Source organism: Antechinus flavipes, chromosome 2, assembly GCF_016432865.1.
Source record: "Antechinus flavipes isolate AdamAnt ecotype Samford, QLD, Australia chromosome 2, AdamAnt_v2, whole genome shotgun sequence".
Taxonomy (NCBI): domain Eukaryota; kingdom Metazoa; phylum Chordata; class Mammalia; order Dasyuromorphia; family Dasyuridae; genus Antechinus; species Antechinus flavipes.
In genome coordinates, this window is record NC_067399.1 from 456,496,453 (window position 1) to 456,523,018 (window position 26,566).

At 36.7% G+C, this 26,566-nt stretch overlaps 1 protein-coding gene across 1 annotated transcript in view; it reads left to right on the forward strand.

Annotated features, from left to right (window-relative positions):
- PAPPA (pappalysin 1) overlaps positions 1–26,566 on the forward strand; it is a 267,563-nt gene that overhangs the window by 187,325 nt on the left and 53,672 nt on the right. Inside the window, exons 11-14 of the mRNA XM_051979518.1 lie at positions 2,039–2,152; positions 2,401–2,536; positions 4,336–4,549; positions 17,376–17,544. Coding sequence (XP_051835478.1) covers positions 2,039–2,152; positions 2,401–2,536; positions 4,336–4,549; positions 17,376–17,544 — 633 coding nt within the window. The remainder of the gene's footprint in view (positions 1–2,038; positions 2,153–2,400; positions 2,537–4,335; positions 4,550–17,375; positions 17,545–26,566) is intronic.

A 26,566-nucleotide genomic window follows, 5' to 3' on the forward strand; every position in this document is an offset into this window, starting at 1 on the left:
ATGTCTCTGGATTTGTCTTTGCAGTGCCCTGGCATTGTTTAAAATGTCTCTTTTTATTCAAGGTTTAAAAGAGGAAACTTTTTTTTTTCAATTCTAAGCTGTACATCAGGGTCCCCCTGCCTCTGACATTGACAAGCTCTAGAGAAGAAGGAAAGACTTGGAAGTGCTGTCAAGGATGGAGTTGTCCCTGACCTTGTTACACAAATTATCGCCAAAAGGCCTTTGGTGTTTTCTATGCCTTGGGCAGCTCAGTAACATGGCCAAGCAGGCTCTCCCAGATCATGGAAATAGCAAAGGGAAAATACACAGACATACAGTAAAAAGCTCCTGGAAATAATACACAGTCCTCCCTCTCAGTTTCCCTACTTTTCTACAAAGTCTTATCTTTCTTTTCTCTTGCCTCTAACACTATATAAATTTATGCATGATAGAGTTATCAGAGGGATGGTCTCTAACATAGGTAGTAAAAGTACATTTTTATTACCTGTACAGTGATTAGAGCTATAATGTGACATCACAAATGCTAAACAATGATTTTATCCCACAGTTATATAGGGTATTATGTTGTTTTATTTACAAATGTTTTTGTTAGTATTCAAACAATGCAAATGAAGAGAGATGGGATAAAAGCTTGGCTTATGGAAGAAGAGAAAGGATGAGTGATCAGAGCAGGAATTTATGCAAACATGATTGATTTTGTGCATCAGTTTGCCTTCCACTAGAAATTGTGGGAAATTATAACATGTTTATGTTTTCTGTGGGTGGAGACATTATTGTCTCCATTATTCTGAATAAATAATAAGAAACTGTATGAATTTAAATCTGCAAATGAACTACTTGGCACATTAAAGGCTTGTGTAAGTTTCTAGAGGATGAGCACCAATTTTTTTAATATTTGGTTTCTAAGAATTTATTATAATATCTAGCACACTTGAGCTTATAGAACTTCATCATTAATAAAATACATGTTGGCTATTAATCAAATTCTTGTTGGATGGTTGATTATAAGGAATGGGCTGGCAAGAATAAGAGTGTTTTAACAAATACAAAAGATCAAAGTATATTTAAGGATTTTAATGGAAGTATATACACACATAATACATGAGAAAAACTCTTTATTGCTTCAAGGATATACAATTTCTTTCTTGTGGCCACTTATTCCACTAATTACCCAATAAACCTTAGTTAATCACTGTCATTAATTAATTTGACTAAAAATATCTGTCCCTTAATGGATAATCCTTTTATTCATATACTTCTCTACTACTGCTGCTACCATGAGCATCACCAGGCTAGAAAGGCTGGAAGTATGACATCATCTGAGCACTAGTCTGAGTTTGCATCATCATCATATTAGTTATAGGCAGATGAATTTTCTAGCCATGGCAACTCATATTTAGACCAAATCTGCTGAGGTATGGCAGGTATGGAATAGTAACCATGAAGTAAATACCCAAACCAACAAAATTACAGATCTTTGATATGTTGAAATATATGTGTCTATGTTTGTGTTTGTGTATATGTGTTGATATACAATTATACCTATTTATAAGGTATACATAGATACATGGTATATATACATATATATAGGGTATATTCATATATTATAAAAATAATTATATGTTCATTCACACTTGTTTCTGGATTATTCTTTTAGGAAGATATGTTTCCATTCTTTTCTTTTTCATTGTTCTTTAAAGTTTTACTATTATATTTTAAAACCTGCCTTGGAAAATGATAAGCCATTCAGGAAGAGATTTAGCATTTTCCAAAAACCCTGACCAGCCTCAAAATATACCTTTTGATTATTGACCATCCAAATAAAACAAAAACCAATCACTAAATCTCACTCTGGTAACTCTGGATATTGAGCTGAGCTGGAAGAAGTGCTGAAAATAATAACTGAGATTAAACTGTGTAGATGTATATTCACAGAGTTCATGCATAGCCATGCATAAACACATATCTTTTCTTTTGTGACCTATAGGACATAAAGAAATATGCTTGTGCTGATTTTAAAGCATCTTTCTTTTTCCAGATGTGTCGAACTAAAGTGGTGGACTTAAGTGAAGAGGTGTCTCAACATGCATGGTATCCTTGCACAATCAACTACCAATATTCATATATGGTTCAGACTACTTTCTGGCTCAGGGTAAGATATTGGGATAAAAATCTCTTAAAATTCCCACCATATTTTTATACTGACTCCCTATTCTTATATATTGATCTATCTCTTAAGAAAATTCATATAGGCGAAAATTCCCTTGTGAATGTGAGGCTTCTTTGTTGATTTCAAACAAGAATATTTCCATTCCTGTCCCGCCTTTTCTTATTTTCTGTTTCTCCTTTCCCTTAAAGTTCTGGAAAATGACTTTAATATCATTCGTTCTTTTCTTACAGGCTTACTTCTCCCAGCCAATGGTAGCCACAGCAGTTATTGTCCATCTGGTGACTGATGGAACCAATTATTTAGACCAGAAACAGGAGACCATCAGTGTTCAGCTATTTGACACAAAAGAACAAATTCATGATCTGGGTATGATTTACATATACAAAAACAAACATATGTATAGGTATATACATGTTTGTATATATGTATGTGTGTTCACATATATACTCATAGACATATAAATGTACACATACTTGATTTTCTTTTGCAGGATTTACTTTTAACTATTGTATATGTGTATATATTAAATTATATTAATTAATATTAGAATTTGAAGCAATGTTAGACATTTTATAAAAAGAGGGGCCTGTGACCTAGAGAGAAGAAATTTCTTCACTGAGGCATATAGCTAGTTCATGGCTGAGTCAAAACTCAGTTCTCCTGTCTCCCAGTCTAAAAATTTTCTCCCTATCATGAAGTCTCTGTAAATTCCTTGGAATGGCAATTTCTTCCTTTCTCCCCACAAAACCATCTTATGATGCTTTATGTACTAGGTGCTGAATGACTGACCATAACTGTCCTAGAGAAAGCAATGATAAGAACATGAGAGTAGAAGAACTCTCCTGTCCTGTGGCATACACAGATTGAGACACACAAATTATCTCTGAGATTGTCCCTAGTTGGCTGCCTCGCTATAGTTTCTGAGATGCCATACTTCTCTACCAAGGGGCCCAATTAGGCCTAGTGTTGACTTCAAGGCCCCTTGAGTATCTGCCTAGCAGGAGGTGAATTGATATCACCACCCTGAAAATATTACACTGCCTGCCCCTGCCCCCCAACATCTCCTGAGTCCCTAACCCTTCTGGCAAGCTCAGTATAGTGGTAAATCAGAGGATTGGGGAAATGGATGACTTTCAGTCCTGCAATTCCAAAGTGTTTGGAATTCCAGGCTGATGCTGCTCTGGCAGCCCCTGCTTCAAAGTGGGAACCAGGCATCATTCCACAGAGAGCTCATTTCAAAAGGCCTGTGGGAGGGAGGCAGACAAGGAGGTCGTTTCAGGGTCAGGTAGAAGCCAAATAAGAAGGGAGGAATTTTGCCCCCTAAATGGTCAGAGAGAAAATAATAAATAAAAAGAGAAAGAAAACTACCATATGCCTTTTAATTCATAGGGGATCTCTATCTTGGTGAGGGGAAGCACATTTAAAAAAAAATTGTTGTTGTCTTTGGTCCTGGGCAAAGATATTTGGAACAATTAGATATCTTTGATCAGCTAAACCTGTGAATGCAATCTCTGTTATAATTGTTGAGTGTCTTGTTTGGTTAATGAATTCAGTCTTTCCTCATTGAGTCCTCAAGTAGTGCTGCATGCTTACATGTTCCCCTTCCACACTTCCCCCTTCCACTCTTGTCAGCAGGGTTTGCTGTGGCAAACACAATGACAGTTTAGGTCACAGGGCCAGGTTGAGAGGGAAGGGGAAAGTGACACATGTAAACAAGGCCAGGGAAAAGGCTTTATCTTATTTGAGTGAGGGTGGAGAAGGATTGGACCATCTGAAAAATGGTATTATGGAGGGCATGATTCCAAAGGGAAGGAGGTAAAGAAGAAATGGACAGGAGAAAGAGAAGCTGAATGTAGGTGAGTAGAGAGAGTGGAGGAAAGAGAATACCTAGGAGCCTAGGGAGTGAGAATAGAAGGAAATTGGAGAGGGTTTTTTTTAATGCACAAAAAACTCAGACCAAAACAACCTCCCCCCCCCCCAAAAAAAAAAAAAAAAAAACCTTTCAATCAAACTTGAAATCCCCATCAGCTGCACAAATGGGGCTTTTGTGTGGTGACATAAAAGGGTCTGGAGGCTTTGGAAAGGGCCTTTGGGAAGTGTGTGAAAAGCATTGACTAATGAGTGTCCTCCCCTCCATCTCTCTGTTCCATCCCCCCCTACCCCAGGTGTCCATGTTCTAAGCTGCAGGAGCAATCCCTTGATTATCCCGGTGATCCATGACCTCAGCCACCCCTTCTACCACAGCCAAGCTGTCCTTGTGAGTTTCAGCTCACCACTGGTTGCTATCTCTGGGGTGGCCCTGCGTTCCTTCTACAACTTTGACCCCATCACCATCAGCAGCTGTCAGAGAGGGGAGACCTACAGCCCGGCTGAGCAGAGGTAAAGCTCTTAATTCCAGCTTTCTCTCTTATTCCCCTCTCCATTTCTTCAATACTCCTTACAAATAGTTTCCCTGCTTCCTCTTGTTGTAATCTCAGAAGGTTGGACCAGGAAACTGAACAGAAGGAACATAAACCTAAGTGGTCTTCTTGATGCTGAAAAAACTCCCAATATTCCTAATGCTTAATCAGAAAGAGATATTGATTTGTTCTTTTTTGGTTCCCTCTAAATTTTTAATTGCCATAAAGTAGGGATACTCAACATTTAATTCCAAGTGAATATATAAGTCTCCTGGGAAATGAGAAAAGCAAAATGGGGATTGACCCATGCTAAATTTCAGCATTCACTCTACTTCACCCAAGTCTTATGCCTTTTAGTGATGGTCAGAATAACTGCACCTTCTTTATTCAAGGGATCCTCAAAGCATGACCTCAAAGCATCCTCATAATCTATGGCACAGTCTCTAGAAATACTAATATTTCACGCATGACCAAATCTTTATTTTTCTTTTGTTCACTAGTCATTTATTATATTTCAATTATTTTTTACAGCAACAGTTTCTGTTATTGTTCAGTTGTTTTTCAGTTGTATCTTACTCTTTATGAACCCATTTGAAGTTTTCTTGGTAGAGATAATGGGATGATTTGTCCTGTCCTTCTCTCCCTCATTTTCCAGATGATAAAACTGAGGTAAACGAGATTAAATGACTTGCTTAGGTTTACACAGCTAATAAGTGTTTGAAGTCAGGTTTGAACTGGGTATGATGAATCATCTTGACTCCAGGCCCAGCATTCTATTCGCTAAACCACTTACCTGCCCTATCACTTTCTGGAAGCTATGTGATGCTAATTAATAGACTGATTGGTTGGTTGATTAATTTTTGTCTAATCCAAAGTGACTGTCTAATAGTATTTATTTGTATTTTGTACTTTACCCTTCCAACTCTCCCACACCCAAAATAATTTAATGAATATTTTCTCATTTGATTCTACTTTCAATCCTCCTTAGATTGCTCTAAATCTGCCTCTAACTCACTGTATGGCCCTAAGCAATATGCTCAATCACATGTGGCTCTTGTTCCCTGAATTCTTTTTCTTAAGGACCAATTCTCTCTTTTTTTTTAAGTTTTAATAAGCTTTATCATGGTTTCCATCATTCCTTTAAATTCTATTTGTTTTAGGGAAGAACTCTATGAGCTCTTGTGTTCTATATATTTCCCCATTTTAATAGATTTTTATTTTACCAAATATGTACAAAGGTTTCAACATTCATCTTTGCAAAATATTGTGTTCCAAATTTTTCTTCCTCCTTCCCACTCTCTCCTCCTATAGACAACAAGCAATCCAATATAGGTTAAACATGGGCAATTCTTCCAAACATTTTCCCATATTCATTATACTGTGCAAAAAAAAAAAAAAATGGATCAAAAAGTGAGATAAGAAAAATACACAAGGAAAAAAAACAAGCAAACAAACACAACAAAAAATATAGTGAAAATACCTTGATCCATATTCAGCGTGGATCACTTTTTCCATCCCAAATCTATTTGAATTGCTTTGAATCATCTAATTGTTGAAAAGAGCCAAGTTTATCACATTTGATCATAAATATAATCTTATTGCTGTGTACAATTGTTCTCTTGGTTCTGCTCACTTCACTAAGCATCAGATCATGTGAAATTTTTTTCAGGCTTTTCTGAAATCAGCCACTTTGTCATTTCTTAATAACAATAACATTCTATTATCCTCTTATGTTGTAACTTATTCAGCCATTCCTCAACTGATGGGCATCCACTCAATTTCTAGTTCCTTGCCACAATAAAAAGGGCTGCTACAAACATTTTTGCACATGGGGGGGTCCATTTCCCTTTTTTATGATCTCTTTGGGATACAGACCCAGTAATAACACTGATGAATCAAAGGTTATGCACATTTTCATAGTCCTTTGGGCATAATTCCAAATTGCTCTCCAGAATGCCATGTTCTAATAGGTTATATTCTAAGCTCCCTACTAATGACAGACTTTATAACTATTGCATGGAATGATAAGTATAAAGTTTTGTGGGTAAAAGACAGTTTGGGGCTTTTTACAAGAGCTAAGGCTAGCATAGGGCTCTCTATACAGAGAGGACCTTATGAATGTCTATTGAAAGACTTACTGAAGGAAAAAGACAGCTCTATGTGACATGGCTCTGAAGTTAAGGAATCAGTATTCTCCCTCAGGAACTGATTCTTCTATATCACCCTTTTTCAGTCACCTAAGTATAGAGGTTCCTATATACATAATATCCTTAAGTGTCATTGTGGCCTGTAGCTGCTCATGGAACATACAAACACTATTTACCAGGCAGATATGATTTGGTCTTGGGAAAGGTAGGGAAGACACTAGAAAGGCTAAGAAACATCTCTATGAATACACAGCAGCTACCAGAACAATAATAAGATGAATGCTATAAGTGTAATGATCAATATATTTTGTTTCCAAGAAGGAAGGGATAGTTCTGAAACAAAGAAACAACAAAAACCATCTGAGGACCTCGTTGCTAGTGTGTGTATGGAAGAAGTGGCTGGATGGTGGCATCTGACTTTTCAGGTCTTTCTTGCTTTACTTTAGAGGAAGTGGTAATGAGGGAAGCAAAGAAAACAAGGGGTTCAGAAGGAGAGTGGAAGAAAAAGAGGAATATCTATATTACTAAATCAATCCAGTCAGTATGTTCTGATCTAGATTTGTGCCCTTTGATCACTCTGTCTAATAAACTGTATAAATTCAGAGATCCAAAGAAAGGAAGATCAAGTTTCAAATGAGAAGTCCAGTTGTGTAAGTCTGGTCAAATCCCAGCACACAAATTAGAAAGGGGGGAGAGAGACAGATACAGAGACAGCGTCTGAGACAGAGACAGAGAGAGATGGAGGGAGACAGGGAGAGACGGAGGGAGACGGAGAGAGACAGAGACAGAAACACAGAGAGAAATAGACAGAGACAGTGATAAAGAAAGACAGATTAAAAAAAAAAAAAACAGAGACAGAGACAAAGAGAGAAAGAATGACAAAGAGACAGAGACAGAGACATTAAAATAAAGAGGGAGAGAGACACCGAAAGAGACAGAGGCAGAAATACAGAGACAGACACAAAAAGGGAGAAAAACATAGAGACAGAGATACAGAGAGAAAGACACAGATAGACAGAGAAAGAGAAAGAGAAAATGAACCTGAAAGAAGGTTTTTTTTAGAGGCCATTCAGAAGAGGAAAGCTTAGAATGAGGACTGTCTATATAAGTGTGAATGTTCATGAGTATTCATCTGCCTTATTCCTATTCTCCACCCCCCTTCCTTCACTCATTCAGTTTTAAGCAGGAATTTAAAGTTTATTATGAAATGTGAAATACTGTGTGTTTAGAAAAATCATTTAAATTTTTTTTCACATTCCTGTTTTTTTTTTTTTTTCCCTCACAAAAAAGCATATTCAGACCCTGGAGCCTGGTTTGAGCAGGACTGTTACAACAGTGGAAACTAACCTTTGGAAAACCAGGCTTTTGAGGCTTTTGTTCTTGAAACTTTTTCACCACTGATTTTGGTTCTTCAAGCTTCAGTCCATTTCCTGGGTGGTTTCATGAGCCTTCCAGGGACTGGGGCAGCAGGCCTGCATGCTGTCCATGACAGGGACACAGAATGACCTTGTACTGTTTATAAAACTTGGGATTTACTTCCAACAAAGGAGGACCTCAGGCCTTTTGCCAAAATAAATTGCTTACTCTCCCTCCCAAGTGTATGGAGAGTAAAAGGCTTATTCTCTCAGGTGGAAATGAGATAGAATGGTCCCCAAGAGACAGCAAATCAGGATGATGGGCTTTACTCATGATTTCCCTGAATTATCATGGGCTTGCCCAACTTTGTAATTTTATTAATTATTATCTCTGCTCAGAATAACCTTCTTACATTCTTTTTTTACTTTGAAATCTTTTCCTTCCTGTATGCAGAATATAGAAGATGATCATTTTGTGGAATAAATGAGTAAAATCACTAGCCAAGCATCGCCTCCTTTCTTCTCCCTACCCCACTTTCAACTTATTCTCTTTTCCATTCCTTCAAAAAGCTTCCCCTCACTTTGTTCCACTTTCCATTTCCTTCTCCACAGTTCCTTTAACTCCATCATCTCTTATGCTATTCTTCCTACTCTACTTTTCTTGGAATAAGAGCATACTTAAGGAGATATCTACAAACTGTTTATTCTGAAAGAAATTATAGTAATACCATTTATGATGATGCATGCCTATAATTCTTGCTGCTGGAAAAGCGAAGGCTGGTGGATCACTTGAGCTTGGGAATTCTAAGTTCTAGTGGCGCTTAAAGCAGATTGGATCTCTACACTAAGTTAGACACCACTATAAGAAGCCCTTAGGGATAGAGGGACCATGAGAATGCTTAAGGAAGGGGATCCCCAAATCAGGCTAAAAAACAGAACAGGTCAAAAGTTTTCATTCTGGATATTAGTGAGATCTAGTCCATGAATGGCTGTTGGATTTCCTTTCTGGGATAATTAGGGAGACTCAGCTTCCCCATCCCTACCCCAACAACTACTAAACATCAAACAGATAAATAATGCAATAGCTTATTTCTCAGCCTCTAGAATTAGAAGAAACCCTATAGCTAATGTAATCCAACCTTCTTTGTTTACATATTGTAAAAGAAAACAAGAACTGAGAATCAGAGAAAGGAAATGCCTTGCCCAATGTCACACCCACAGTGAATGACAGAGGCAAGGTCAAACCAAGTCTGACTATCAATTCAGTGCTCTTCTGGGGCTCACTAATTTCAAAACAAAATGGTATGTTCAAATACCTATATAGGTATTTTATACTAGTGACTATATAAAAATGGGAAAGTGAGCAGAATTTCTTCATGTCCCTTTTAAAAACTATATCATATTGCATCCTATGTGTGTGTATCAAAATGATTTTTAATATTTAATGTTTTCAAAAATCTAGAAAGTAAGTGTTCTATTGGAAAAAAATAAAAAGGTTTTAGTCAATGAGCACCTAAACTACCCTTACCCTCTTTCCTCTACTATAGCTTTCTCTCTAAACTGTATTAGAAGATCAGTAAGGTACCTTCTGTATCTCATACTTCAAGACTATGTGTCTATTAGACGTGAGAGTGTTAGGCAGTTAGCTGCATCCCTCAAATTAAAGCAACAACTAAGGAAAGTTTTAGAAAGGTCAAGGCTGAGGCTAACTACCTTCACCCAAAGGTCTCTTTCGGACTCTGATTCCAGGTCAACACAATTTTGCTTTTGTTTATTAGCATTCATGACCTCTAAGGAGAATAAAAATTTAATTTCCATGTATGAAAACAGGGCAAGGGGTAAGAAGGGGAGCCAGAAATTTGGAAATAAGTTTCACAAAGAAGATCAACAATTATTGGCCTAGAAAGCATTAATATTTTATTATTTTAAGATTTGTTTTTTTTTTTTTTCTATGATGAAGACTATTGCAATTTTAGTGGAAGGACCTGGATTAAAAAAATCTAAGGACCCTTTTTTCCTAAATGTATGGTCCTTTGAGTAAATGCTCAGAGTCCTGTGACTATTATTATAAAACCACATGACAAGTGTATTGGTAGATATAAATTAGACAGCATCATCTTTGAGATGGCAGCAATGATATGCGCATGTATATATACACACATGCACACACACACACAATATAATAGTCCATTCCACATGAATGTACAATAAGAACTGTGCAAATCATACACAGGTACCTATCAATGTCTATATATACATTATTACATAAATAATTGCCAGTTTTTATCATGTTGCAATATTCCATTATTTTTTGTTTAATCTCTTCCCCATCTGTACTATGTGTGTATATATGTGATAAGTATTATAGACATTTTGTTTTACATTTTAATTATTTATTATTTCATGTTTATTTTGTTCTGTAGTTTTTCAATCATATCCAATTCTTTGTGGCCAGATTTAGGTTTTTTTTGTCAAAAATATTGGAATAATTTGTCATTTCCTTCTCCAAATTATTTTATAAATGAGGAAACTGAGGCAAAAAGGGTTGGGTAACTTGCTCAGGGTCACTCATCTAGTAGGTATTTGAACTCAGGAAGTTGTATCCTATATACCATGCTATCTAACTGCTGAGGTTTTGGTTTATTTGTTTGTTTTTAATGACCATTCTGCAATTATATAGAATTGTTGTAAGGTACAAATAAGATAATGTATGTAAAGTTTTTTGTTAATATTGATATATACAGATGAGGTTTTGTTATTGTTACTGGAAATACCTGAATATTTTGAGAATCTTTTATTTATGTAGATATGTATTCATCTATAGACACTACATTGTGTGATATGTTAGATATTGCTTCAGTTGTCAGAGAAATATTGCACCCAATTAAGTTCTCAGAGTATGCCTAGATTGCAAATCATTTAAAAATTATTACTTAATAAATAAAGCTATCTAAAGTCATACAAATAGTTCATCAATTAGCTAACAAGGTCAGGGCATTCCCTCTCAAGTATTCACATTGGAGACAGCAATAAGCATGCAAAAGAAACCTACAGATGCATTTGCTCAAAGGACCATATATTTAGGTCAAAAAATGACCTCGGTTATTCTAATCCACCTCCCTTCCACTATATAGGAAATTGAGAGCCAAAAGGTTAAGTATTCTACCCAGGAGTACAAAATATCAGAGCTGCAGTTTGAACCCAGCTCACTTTTGTTGTAATTGTTAATTCTATTTCATGAACCAATTCCTAGATTCCACTGACAATGGTAAAAGTCCAACATCCCCATCTGATATTGAGGCGATTTTATCTCATTCCTGTGAAGTTTTAAGTCATTCTCCTGCCTCTGAGGAATAATGTTATTTTTCTTTCATTTTCTAGTTGAGCAATTTATGAGTATAGATTGTGTATACACATACACAAACATATACACACACACTACTTGCCATCCTTTGTTCTAAATGGCTTAAGTATATTTGGACTGCCAATAGGAGGACTGTTTCTAATCAATTAAAGATTTGACTCAAAAATCTTGGCCTAAGTTGGAATGAAAACACATTATAAAACCCACACCAAAAATTGATTAGTTCTTCATTGATAATTTAACTTGGTAGCAGGGAGGGGTCAAGGGAGGATGAGTCTCATGCTTTTCTCAGGAAAATTTGACAAACAAAATATTTCTATTTTCCTTTAAATCCTGTTTCTCCCCCAGTTTTCTCTTCTGCCTGCCTTCATCCCTTTTACTATTAGCCATTTCCTATTCTCCCTCTCCCATCCTTTCCCCTTCTTCCTCTCCCTTTTCATTTCCCTCTCCATCTCCCTCTCCTTTCTCCCTTGTAAATAACTATAAATAATATAATGCCAGAGTAGGAAAAGCCTTTACAGGTTATAAGATCTAGCCTTCTCATAAGTATAGGAATTCCCTCCTTTTTAATTCATGAACCAGTAGGACTGAGAAGATAGGAACTAAAACGGTATTGATGTAAGATTCAGAGCCAAAAGGGACTTTAGCGTTAAAGCTTCTTAAATTGTGAGTTGTTACCCCATGTGGAGTCATGTAACTGAATGAGGGTGGCCTTGATGTTATGATTTATTATCATTAAATTTTTGATTTATATTCCTATTTTATATATCTTTATAGCCAGGGTTGTGTAAAAATTTCTTAGGTGGAAAGGGGTAGCAAATGGCAAAAGTATAAGAAGATCTGCCTTAGAGGTCTTTTATTTACTTTATTAGATAAGGAAACTGAAGCTAACATTGTTTCATGAATATTTCACATATAACTATACGTGTGTTTACATGTATGCACATATATGTGTATATACATGCTGTCTCCCCTTAATAGAATATAAACTTTTTGAGGTCAGGGGTTGGTATGGCTTTTTGGCTTTTTCTTTGTAGCTATACTCCAGTACCTAGTACAGAACCTAACACCTAGTATAATGCACTTAAGAAATACCTGTTGATGGACTTCAAATTTAGTTGGCTAAGGCTATAGAAGAATCTGAATTTGAACTCAGAACATGTTTTTGTGTTATTGTTTTTTCCTATTCCGCCCCAATACCACATCATTTTAATATAGACAGAGTTAGCTTCATTTAGTCCCTTTTTTCAACAAAGTTGAAATGGTTTGGACCACTTCCTAGCCCTCATTATATGAAGAAGGTAATTAGCATCGAAGATGGAATAGATTTGGGAATGTGACTAGTTATGAGGGGTGTCTCTTGATTAGCCCTTGATTTTGTAACACCAGAACCCAAAGAGGGAAGGCACTTCTTTCTCAAAGGTTCTCAGACTATATTGACTAGGCTGAATAATTGAATCTAAGTGTTCTAGCTGACTGCATATTGAGAAGCATGGCATGTTAGGGAAGTAATTCAGGGGAGCAGACAGCAAGGCAGTAACTTGCAAAGCAGATCTATTTACATGGAAAACATTTGATTATTTTTTTTCTTGTCTTGCTTACAAAATGTCAGTGGTCACATTGTTTGATTTCACAACCTATCATATTGACTATAGAATTACAATCTCTTAGAGATCTCTACATGATATAATTCAGAGGCCTCCAGGAATTGGGAAAAGATTTCAAGGCTTTTTACAGTCAGAGAATATCAGAAAATTACAGTGGAAATCAAAACAGTTCAGTATCTATTACTCCATATATGTTACCTTCCATTTCAAAGGTATATAACTTCAGAGCTTGCTGCAATAACTACTTGATGTACTAAATTAAACTCATCATTTCAAGGTATTGTTGTAGTTGTTGTTTCTTAATTCTGGATTTTTAGGATACTAAATTGAGTTATCAGGAGACATAACTCTGCCACCAAGTCAATGTGCACTTTGGATGGGTTGCTTTCTTTCTAATCTTCAGAAAAATAATAGCTTAATGAGGATTAGAGTTGGAAAGGACATAGACATCAGTTAATCCAACCTTCTCATTTTTCAAATTAGAAAACTGGAACTGAAAGAGGAAAGATAATTTTCCAAGGGTCAACCAGCTAGAATAGTTGGGAGTTGAATCCCAAATAACCCCAAATTCAATATTCTTTTCATTACTCCTCCAGGAGATCTTTTCAGTTCTAACATTCTTTATCCTGGCCTTAGACATTCATTAGCAGTGTGACCCTGGGTAATTCATTTAATCCTCTTTGCCCCAGTTTCTTCATCTGTAAAATGAGCTGAAGAAGGAAATGGCAAATCACTCTATTATCTTTGTCAGGAAAATCTTCCCAAAATAGTATTAAGGAGACTAGGACAGAACTGAAAAACAAGTGAATACCAAAACAAATGGCCTGAGTTATCTTCTAGCCTAACTTTTTGCAGTTTTTAACTTATCATTATACAGTTTGACATTATACACTTTGACATTCTTGGTTCATAGAAATACCTCTAATGGAAGATCGAACCATTTTAGGCACCTACTTTGGAGCATACCAAAGACCTACTTTTCAAAGAGTCATACCATTTTAGATCATTAGAACAGCTCTACAGCTGTAGTTATCTAGATGCAACCAGAAGAATATCCAACACCTTCAGAATTAGGACCCATCAAGAAGTTGTGAGGCACTGTGGACATAGTGAGTAGAATTTTGGAGAGGAAGTTAATAACTGGCTTCAAGTTTTGTTTTAGATATTCACAACAGCTATCTAGTTGGGCAAGACTTAATCTCTCTGATCCTCAGTTTTCTTATCTGTAAACTTAGAGGGCCAGATGACCTCTGAGACTTCTTTTAATAGTAAATATACAATTTCATGATCCTATGATTTACCAAATGCTTACTATGTACCTCACCCTATTCTAATAGGTGCCTTGTGTAAGATACAAATATAGAATCAAAACTGAAACATCAGATCCAGAGCTTGTGATTTTACTGGAGAAAGAGAACTAACACTTATGCAATCATTGGGAAATGATACATATAGAATTCCATCATGTCCTAAATTGTGGACCAGATGATAGATAAATTTTATGGAAATCCACATGAGATAGAGATGTTTGTATATTATATTAGTCAGCGAAGACTTCATGGAAAAGATGGGGAGTTAAGCTGGGCTTTAAGGAACTATAATATCTAGATTGTCAGAGAGGTGCAAGGCAAGTAATAGTCAAAGTGAAGTGTCTAGTTAAAGGTTCAGTGATGGGAATGAGCATGGGATGTTTATGGATCATTGAAAATACTATCTGTATGGGGCAGCTATGTGGTATAGTGGGTAGAAGATCAGCCCTCGAATCAGGAGGACCTGAGTTCAAATCCTGCATCAGATACTTACTAGCTGTGTGATCCTGGACAAGTTACTTAGCCCCAACTGCCTTATCCCTCTCCAGCCACCAAAAAAGGAAAATAGTGCCTGGGAAGGGATACAGGGTAAATGGCATTGGTGAACAGGAGATAATAATAGCTAATAAATATATGATAATATTAACAACAGTGATAATGATGATAATATCCAACATTTAAATAGCACCATGAGATATAGAAAGCTCTTTATAAATATTGTCTCATTTTATCCTTACAACAATCCTGGGAGATAGATGTTAATATTATCTCCAGTATACTTTGAAGGTTTCAACCTTTTCTTGTATTATCTCATTTGATCATCGTGATCTTCCTTTAAAATAAGTACTAGAAATATTATTATTCTCTCTTTACAGCTGAGGAAACTGAAACTGAAAGAAAGGCTAAGTGTGTTGCCCAGGTTTACACAGTTAAGGAAATATTTGAGGGAGAATTTGAAATAGCTCTTTCTTGACTTCAAATCTAGTATTAGCAACCCTACAGTGGTCTCAAGTTCCAAAGCTCATCTAAGGACCAATTCTGAAATGTTGTATGTATTGACTATTGACTAGTTTAATGTACTAGACCTTTGTATTCATTTCAATATTGCTGCTTTAAAAGAGTTTTCAACCAGTGAATTCAGATGGTGAAGGATAAACACTTACTCTTTTCACAGGATCTTGGGCCAAAGAAGGGTATCCCTGACTTTATCTACTTTTTGGCCATGAGTCATCATATAGGAGAAATAACTATTTCATAGGCTCATCAGTTTGGAGCTAAAAGGAATCTTGAAAGTTCAAATCCATTATTTTTACAGATGGGGAAAATAAGGCTCTGAGAGAAGAGATGCGTTGGCCCAAGTCAGACAGGAATTGAACCCACATTATCTGATTCCAAACCTGCCACTCATCTATTTCACCATACTACCTCCCTAGGCAAGATGTTACAACATCCACTACTAAATAACCCTTGTATTCAAAGACTTCTAACTTAGGTCTCACTTGAACATTTATCATGCTCATTTTAACTCATATCCATCATCATGCCAAGTAACTGCTTCTGAGAGTGGTAAGGAAGAGATCCAACAATATTTTGGGAGGATGAAGAGATCCCAAAGCTTGTGACTGGCACCTATATCTACTACCCTTTTGATGAACCCATACCTTCTCCTTATGGGTTTATCAAGGATGAGAGAAAGATATGCCAGATGGAAGGTATACATAAATGGAATATAAAATTCTTTCACAGAATAACAATACCAACAACTCATAGTTCCCTAAACTTGCAGAGTTTGTAAGGTGCTTTCTTCACAACAACCCAATAGTAAAGTACTTACTATTATGAATTCTGTTGTAAATATAAGTAATCTATGATTGAGAAGGGTTAAAGTAATTGTTCCAGCATCAAAGATAAATAAATAAATAGGATTTGAACCAAGATTTTCTACTTCCAGATCCAGTGTTTTCCTTTTTTTTTCATTCACATATTAGTGTGTTTCAGTGTTCTCTGTTGTTTGCGTAGAGAAGGTTTCAGGACTCTTAGGATCTAGATAAAAGAACTTTATTCCTGAGCAGGAACTTTACATTGCATTCATCCATCCCTTTTTCTGACATGCATTTAATTGGCACAGTAAATAGAGTACTGGGCCTGAAGTCAGTAAAACTCATCTTTGTGAGTTCAAATGTAGCCACAGACACTTACTAGTTGTATAACTTTGGGCAAATGACTTAATCCTGTTTACCTCAGTTTTCTCATCTGTAAAATGAGCTGGAGAAGGAAAGGGCAAACCACTTCAGTATCTTTGCCAAGAAAACTCCAAATAAGATCACAAAAAATCATATATTACAAAAATAGCTGGATAACAGCAATAACAACATTTGACTATAGGAAAACAAGGTCTAGAGATAAGAAGTGAAAGGACCATGATAGTTCTATATTTGTAGGTGCCATACTAAAATCTCTATTTCCTGCCTCCCCTTCTAGGGGTGTGTGTGTGTGTGTGTGTGTGTGTGTGTGTGTGTGTGTGTATAATTATCTTGTTTTAGCCCCAGTGAAATTCTATCTTTGAGCATGGCACCAATGAGTGGTTTGTGGGAAAGCGTAGTTATTTTGTACTCTACTAACCTCAAAAGCTTAGAGATATACCTCAAACATCCTTTACTTCCTCTTAAGAGGTTGGTACAGATCAATCACTCTTGAATTTATCTACACCCTTCTTGAATCTATTTACATTCACTGCCTGTATAACCTCTGGGAGTAATGAGTTCCTTATGTTTATTACATACTATATGAAGTGATATTTCCTTTTATGTGCCCTAAAATGACTTCCTTTAAGTATCAAGAGGATGTCTTAGTTCTAGGGTTCCCAGATTTGGTGAGTGGATCCATGTTTACTCTCATCATGTCCTTCAATCTGTTTTTCACTTTGATCATATCCTTCTTCAGTCTTCAACATCCCAGTGACTTGTGACTACATGTCTACATGTTAATGTATGCTGATGGCCCATTTCTTGTTTCCTTGACAGCTGTGTACATTTCTCCTGTGAAGCCACTGACTGCCAGGAGTTGAACATTGAGAATGCATCTTTGAACTGCTCTAGCACCAAACGGTACAACGGAGCCCAATGCACCATCAGCTGCAAGATGGGTTATGTTTTGCAAATTCACCGAGATGATGACCTCATCAAAAGTCAGGTTAGTTGAATAATCCCTTCCAACAACTCACAGTCTAGGAAAACCAGTGGTCTAGGGCAAGGCTTGAGGTAAGAGAGGAGGAAAAGAATCACTCAATTAACATTTTTTTATGTACCTACTATGCATAAAATCAGACACTATTCTAAGATTTGGAATGTCCTCATGCTCTCCCTAACCCAGCTGTGATCATACTTTTTGGAGTTATTTCAGACAGGGTGATTCTATCTTGCTAACTACACAAAATCCAAATGGATTCTAGTGACGCAACTCTCATTTTCTTACTCCTGCTATTATGATCACATAAATGAACTTGATTCACAATATAGAATTATTAATGTAGAATTGAGTACCTTAGAGATCCTATAGACCAATGTACTCATTATCCACACTAGGCAGTTGAAGAGAGATTGTTATCTGAGTTCACATAGCTAGTAAGTAGATGAACTGTAATTTGAATCCAGAGTCTTTTACTCAGTTTCAGGTTTCTTTTCAACTCTAGCATACTGATTCTCCTTTAAGTTTCAGAACATATAGAATTGTAAGATTTAGAGCTGTCAGGTACCTAAAGATTATCCAGTTCAACAACTTCATTGTATAGATAAAGAAAGTGAGATTAAAAGGATGAAAAAAGTGATCAAAGTCATGCAGATAGTAAAGAGCAGAGTCAGAATCCTAAGCTATGTTCTGCGATTTTCCAATTCAGTACTCATTCCACTGCTGGATAAACCATGTTTCATTCCTCTAAATTAGAAAAAGGAGAAGGCATGTTACAAATTGGAGCTTAGTGATGATTTGTGTATGTTTCTATCTCCCACTTTCCTGCTCCATGCACTTCCATCTAGCTATGTGCCAAGACCTGGGATAACAGAGCATTACATTAGAAGACCTCTTTCTCCTTTGGTTCTGAATGGTATTCCAGCTTCATCAATTCAATATAGAGTGAGAAAAGATTAAACAGTGTATTTCCAGACAGACTTCCATGTATTCACATTCATACTGCACTTTTTATGAGACCTCTTGGACAGGATAGAAGTGAAACACATAAAAGATTTTCAACAACATTGAAAAATAACATCACAGTGTGGCAGAGAGGACTTTGCCATCTTAATGGCATCTACATTGAGATTGTACCATCAGCTCAGCATGGTTTTAGAAAACAGACTGACAACTAAATTATTAGGCCAGGAAATATGTTGTAATGGCTTAATATTTTTTCCACTCAAAACATATGAACTTGCTCTCCCCTAAAATAAGGGAAAGATAGGGTTTTTTGGGATGGAAGGATATGTGAAATGTGAGGGGACAGACATTTCAACGCTCCTAGAAACATTTTCAAGAGGAAGAGTGTAAGTCTGGCTTCATGTATGAATTGGATTGAAATGAGTCAGCTCAAGTTTTTTCATATAATGATTCTAAAGGTAGAGTAGCCTCACAATTCCCTACACATAGTTTATGCACTGAAACAGAACACTTGGTTCTGATTTCTGCTTTTACTAGGAGAAATGTATATGATATGAACCAATCTTTGCTTGCATAGAAGTTGCTCCCACAGGAAAATGGGCAGAGTATCACACATAACACTTTGGTCTTCAAAAAAAGGTTTTGGAGGCAAATGAATATAGATATGTGGCATATAGCTGATATCAACATAAGATACCATTGCTTTTAGAAATCTGCCCACTTCTCCTTCAGCATCATTCTATGTCTAAAAGGATTCTTTGCAAGAAACATAGATGGGGTGATCAATTGTTCAAAGCCAAGTTCAAATGCTTTACACCTTAGTCTGTGGTTCCTTCTTTCCTTTACACTGGAGCTGGGACTCATTTGGGGTATTACCTGCACCCCAGAGTTGGCATTTGTTAGTTCCATCTCTTTTCTTCTTTTCCTAGTCTTTCAAATCAGTTTATCTTTCATTAAAGATGTTTGGAAATAGAATGGGATAACATAGATTGGTAATCAGTACCAAGTGAGGGCCTGGTGTTGCCTGTGTTTGTATAAGGACTATGCATGGAACTGGAAATATGTTCCTCATCATCAGATGGAAGAAGCCTTAGGGGAATTGGGTAACGAAGGCAGCCTGACAGAGGCAGCATCTGCTTGGGCAGAGAGGAGGAATCACAAAACACCATCTCCCAGAGCACGCAAGTTAAGATGCTATGCCAAAGAGTCTTTATGAGTCTGGGGTGGCCTATTCTGTCTGATTAGGCAGAAACAAGTAAAAGGATTGGTTGAAAGAACTGAAAATGTATATGTCTGGAGAAGTAAGAAATCAAGAGTCAAAGAATAGGATCAAAGAATTTAAAACTGAAAGAAATTTTAAAAATACTTCAGGCCAAAGATTGTCTAATCATTTTTGTTTCACTGACCTTTTTGGAAATCTAGTAATGCCTTTGAGCCATATTTAAAAATAATATTTTTAAATGCATAAAATAAAATAAATAGAATTACAAAGGAAATCAATTATTTTGAAATGCAAATTTTTAAAAAAATCACAAGGCCCAGGTTAAATACTCCTAATTAAACCAAACCCCTTACTTTACATCTGAGAAAACTGGCCTAGAAATATAAAATGATCTGGAAGTAAGATGGCAAACACAAGTAATTAAGTGGCAGATCTGGGGTTCGTATTTAACTTTTATAACTCCAAAATCAGGACTAAGAGAAAAACCACCATTACTCCTATTATCCTGTGGATTTACAAAGACCAGAACTAGAACCAAAAAGTCCTAGACGTTACAAATTATTAGAATTTAGGTCAATATAAGGAAGCACTTTCTCATAATCAGAACTAACTGTTCTAAGATAGAGAGAAGAGACACTGTTACTTGATGTATTTAAGAAAAGACTGGGTGACTGCCTGATAATATTACTTGAAATGTTGGATTATGGAAAATGAAGGATCTTTTGGGCAGCTCCTTTCCTCTTCCCTCCACTCCCTTATCTCCTCCTTTTCTTTCCTCTTTCCTTTCCTCCCCTCCCCTCCTCTTCTCTCTGCCTTCTTCCCCCTCCTTTCCCCTACTGTTCTTTCCTCTCTTCTCTCCCCTCCTCTCCTCTCTGCTTTCCTCTGCTCTTTTCTGCTTTCCTTTCCCCTCCTCTCCTCTTTTCTCCTCTCTTCTTTTCTTCCCTCTTCTCTCTTCTTTGTCTCTCTTTCCTCTGCTTTTCATAGTTGGTGTTCCTAACCCCATATTAACTTACATCTTTTTAACTCCTCCAGCATCCCCAGGATCCCTGTGCCCTATCTTACCCTCCTATTTAATGGTCTCTTCTCTGCTCTCCTTCCTCTTTCTTTCCCTTGCTTCCTATGGGCCTGTGAGTTGTCTTGCTTCCCTATCCCTAATGTTGCTCCCAACAGAGAGGTGTTATTTAAAACCCAGCAGTGCCTTTGCCTTGTGCAAAAGTATCATCAATCATGCCAGCAAAAGAAAGCAGCCGCTCATGTGGGCTCAATTAGGAGCACAGTAGTGGGCAGTGGTAGGAGAGGACCTGGAAGGGAGCATGCAGCTGTGCATTTTTTAAGGGGAAGAAACTTCACACATGAAGCATCTCCTGAAGAAAGCATAGTTCTCAGGCCATTGGAAGGAGGTGTGGCTTTAATCAAGTCTCTTCTAGAATCTCCCCAAACTGAGTATTATTGTTTTAAGTTTTAGTTGTTTTAATCAACACTGGCTTATGTAGTGGCAAGTCAGAGAAAATCGTACTTTCTTTGCTTTTCTTCCTTCCTTCCCTCCATTCTTTTTTCACTTTTTCCTTCCTTCTTTCTTCTTCCTCTCTCCCCTTCCTTCCCTCCATATCTTCCTCCTTTTCTTCTTCCTTCCTTCCTGTTTTCTCTTCATTTTTCTGTCACTTTATTTTTTTTCTCTTTCTTCTTATTTCTTTTAGTATCTTTCTTATCTTTCTTGTTCCTTTTCTCCCTTTTTCTCTTTTTCTTTCTCTGCCTCTTTCCCTCTCTTTAATTTTGCCTTTATACCTTTCCTTATGCAAAACCCATTTGGGAAAGTAACAAAGGGGAACCACACCAGGTGGTGGTGACATTCATGGTCCTCCCCTCTTCCACACTTCCCTCCCCCCAGATGACAGCTAATAAAAAGAAAACAACAGCTAAAGCTGATGCCATCACACCTAAGGCTGTGTGGTCTCATCAGATCTCATGGAGGTTAGTGCTGAGAGCAGGGGCCTCCAAGAGAAAGCACTAGACCCTAGACCAGTTTCTCACTCAAGAGATGGTACTGTTCCCTTTCAATCAGCCATGAAATGTGATCACTTTATAAAGCAGAGGAGATGATGTGACTAGAGACTTGGGTCTTCATGTTAGTATGTCAGCTGAGGCTGATCAGCTGGTAGTTGTGTCCTTTCCAATGGGAATTAGATGCAGTGGCCATCTTGCCATTAGGTCCCATACTATTGGAGTTTTGCCCATTGTCTGAGGTTATCCCTTGCATAGCTGTAGCTTTGTCAAGGGAAAAGTTATGATCTAACTGTATATGTTTTAATTAGTAAAACACTTGAAGATATCTGGGAATGAGAGCTCTATGAATTTGAAGTACTCTATTATAATGTTACCTTTCTTGGGCTTTTGGAAACAGATCTCTCTTGTCTGAAAACTAACAGACTGTTAAATTCATGGGTATTAGTCTGACCTCCCTGCCACTGTAGAAGAATTATCTTGGAAAAAATCCAAGAGTTATCAAGAATATGTACTAGTTTGATAAGCTTCTATGAGAGATGATGGGAAGTCTTCAAGCAAAAAAGAGGAAGTCATTGAAACACTGTTCTTTTCAGTGAAAAGTCCCATTACTCTAGAAAATTTCCATTACCTGTTTGCCAGGTTTGGACATGCTAAAAACATAAGTAAGACTCACTTGGAAATCACTTTTTTGTTTGTTGTTTAAAGATCCCAAGAAAATAATTGTTGTTTCAAAATAAAGGTATAGATAGCAAAAAAGAGGCAATAAAGTGGCTTCATAAACACTGAGGTTCACTTTGAAACCTATTTGTTTCAATAATTTCATCAGAAACTTGGATGAAAGAATAAAAATAGAATGCTCATGAAATTTGCAGATGATTCAATGCTTATACAGTTTGTTAAATGACTATAAATCAGAAGTTATTATAAGGGAAAACACTTTGTAATGCTTAAATGCTACATAGGCATGAGTTATTAGTTTACCCAAATATGTCTTGAAAAACCAGAATGATAGAACAAGTTTAATAAGATAGAACAATTTAAATTCCAATATGTTTGCATTTTTTTAATCATATAAGGACAAGGTGGAAAAGGCTTATCAAGGTATGTTCATGTGAAAGATATTTGGGAACAGTCATGGGTTAAAAATCCAATTGTCAATCAAAAAGATAATGATTCATTAAGAGAAGAATTGTATCTAGAATGAGATATGTAACTATCCCATCTTGTTCAGGCTACATCTAGAATATAGTATTCCATTCTGGGCATCACCTTTTAGGAATGATAGCAAACTGGAATATATCCAGATGAGAAGATCCAGTATGCCAGGATGGAAAATCATTCCATATGAAAACCAGTTGAAGGAACTGGGAATATTCAGAATGAAGAAGAGAATACTTAGACTGGTTATGATTCATGTTTCAAGAACTATCATGTGGCCTTGTTTGATACTTGTTCACCTAAAATCAGGACAGAATTCATAGAGAAAGAAGAAATAGAAAAGGCCATGCATTTGCTGCTACTTAGCAATCAGTGACATTTCTTAAACCCCTACCATATACTAGATTGTGGGAATATAAAGAGAATGAATTCATGCCTGCCATCCAGGAGCAAAGAATCACGTGTGTGTGTGTGTGTGTGTGTGTGTGTGTGTGTGTGTAATTAATAATAATAGTAAGATTATTTTTTTCTTTTGGTTTTATTAAAAATTAGGTCTGATCAGTTTTCTGCTCAATAAACCCTAGTAGTTCCCTATTACCTCTAGAAGTCAATGTAATTTGGCATTTAGACTCCTTTACAACCTGGCCATTACTTTTCTTTCCAGCTGTATTATATGTAGTGTTCTTCTTCAACTACTATATGGTACAATCAAACTGGCCTTATTGTTCCTCATTTTTGGCATCCTATGCCTGACTATCCTTAGTACTTAAAATGCTTCCCCCATCTTTATCTCCATACCATTGAATCTTTCTTCAAGACTCAGGTAAAGAATGTCATGTTTAATCTGAAGCCTTTCCTAATCCTATCAGCTGATATCCCCCCAACACACACACACACACACACACACACACACACACACACACGCATGCACACACACACGCACACACACACACACACACACACACACACTCAGGAGTTGTCTAGTGTCTGTTTTGCATATCCATCTCTCTACACATGTGATTCTTTGCTCCTGGATGGCAGGCATGAATTCATTCTCTTTATATTCCCAACATCTAGTATATGATAGGGGTTTAAGAAATGTCACTGATTGCTTATTTACTTGCTTTTCTCTCACAATAAAATACAGTTTGGTACTGGGACTAGGTTAGTGAAACAGAAAAGGAAAGGAAAGTCAGAGTATTGGATTTAGAATCTGAGGATCTGATAATGGATGGGGTATGTAACTTTGGATCAGTTTCTCTTTTCCTTTCTATAGTCTTAATTTATTTATCTGTAAAATGGGGAGGTTAGGTCAGGTGGCTTATAAAGTTCCTTTTATCTTTAAATATATGATCCAAATGATCTCTAAAGTTGCTTCTATACCTATTTTGTGACTTAACAAGATTTTCCAACAATGTATTCCTCTTCCCCCCACTCCCCTCATAGGATTGCTCAATCAGGTATAAATAAAACATCTTGTTGGTTGGTTGGGCTTGCTTTTGTATGATGCAGAGCATCTAATAGGTAATAGAGAGTATGGGAATGGGAGGGTTCTAGGGGATTATAGTATTACAGCTCTGACATCGGCTCTGTGCCCAAGGCGGTGTAATGTCCTGTGCTGCCCTAGGAGACATTGTAACTCGCTACTGGCAGGACCTATTTGTGCAATGCTTCTGCCTTTGAAAAGGTGCCCACATGGGAGTTTCCAAGCCATTGGCTCCTTTCTCCCTTCTGAACATATCCATGTATCAAATACAGACAGGTCCAAACTCCTACGGAAACAATTAGGGTGTTTTGGCACTAAGGAATTTCAGGTCCCTTTGATGTGTGTTGAAAAAAGAAAGTCTTTTGCTTTTAAAATCCCAGATCAATGTTTGGCATTTCAAAACTCCTGTGATTTGGCCAGCATTTTTCCTCAACGAAACCCTCAAGGCCACAGGTGATGACTGTCACTCACTTGGCATTGTTACCAGTGGCTTCTCCCTCCCTCCAAGCATTATCTTTCTCTTGGGGTTTGGATCTCTTCCATCTCTAGTCTATTGACAAAAAAAAGACAAAAACAAAACAAAACAAAACAAAACAAGCTCTTTCTCTTTCTACTACCAGTCTTGCAAAGAATTATTGAATATTTCCATAAAGTAGTGCAGTCTGCTCAGATCTCTCCACAGAGGAATAATTTTATTCACATAAAGATAACATAGTTTGTGAATGGTAGAGACAGGGTTAGAATCCGGGTTGTCCATTTCTTCTTTTCTTTGTATTATACTGCTTGTCAAATATTTCAGTTTCCCTGAATTTCACAAAGTGAACATTTGTAGGTTGGCATGCAGCTCTCATTCTATAGATCTTAAGCATTTTCCCATTAATTCTCTATTCCTCCCTTGAGTCTAACTCAACTAGCAAACTAATCAGATAGCCTTTTTAGCCAGTGTTTATATTTGTTTACTCATTTATTTGTTTGGTGAGGCACTTTGGTTAAGTGACCCGTCCAGAGTCACACACCTAGTAAGTGTTAAATGCCTGAGGTTAAATTTCAGATTTGAATTCAAGTCCTCCTGATTTCAGTACTGGTACTCTATCCATTGTGCTATTCAGCTAGTATTCATGAAAGCATCATCTCTAATCCAAATTCACTTTATCCCCCTTTCTTCCCCCCAAAATTGAAGAATCATTGGTGGAGTTGAGAAAGAAACAAAGAAAAAACAAAGAAACCTCTAAATTTTGTGATCTGACTCCTGCTCTTCTGCCAAAAGGAATAATAATACTTCTGGCTGGTCATAATGTGCTTTGGGAACCACATTTTTGTAGCTTGGACAGAAGATATCATGGTATGTTAGAAAAGATACTAGACCTAGGGGCAGAAGTTCAAATTTTATACTAAGTGATTATGGGCAAGTTATTCCCCATACTGGAACTGTTTCTTCATCAATAGGTTGGAGAATAATGCCAGCTTTACTATATACTTCTCAGAGTTACCATGAAAAGTATCCTTTGTAACTATCCCCCACCCTTTTTTGGGGAGTGGGCCTACATGTGTAATTTTAGACCTATGTAGAACTCTTGATGAGAAAACATCCTCTGCCAGTCCCTATCAACTTCTCTTCAATTTTATTCTTAGATAGTTTCTGGGGGATTGGGGGTTGGAGGTGGACACACTGAAAGGTAAGTTACTTCTCCAGGATAATATACAGTATATGTTAAAGTGGGATTTCAACTTGGGTCCCCCTAAGGGATGCTTAGCCATTATTACACACTCTTTTGTAAACCTTAAAACACTCTATAAATATGAATTATTACTTTTTTATTAACAAAAACAAAATAAAAATTATGGGAACACAAAGGAAAAAGATTTCAAACTTCATTCAGTCAGAAGAGTAACCTGTCTAGTACAGAATGTTGTTACATTTGTCTAGAAGTTGCAGCTTTTACAGAATGGGTACAATGTGTTTATAACAGAGTTATACAGATAAAATTGGAACAGGGTTAGAGTATATAAGTATAAAAGGAGGTGATTTTTCAGAATTAATTTCATAAAGAGAATCTAAAGACCAATATGTCAATATACATTGTATACATTTAACTAGTGTTACTATACTTTTGATAAATCCAGTAAAGCAGACCAATGTTACTGGGAATTCTCCATTTTAAAAATGAAATATTAAATAGCACCATCATTGA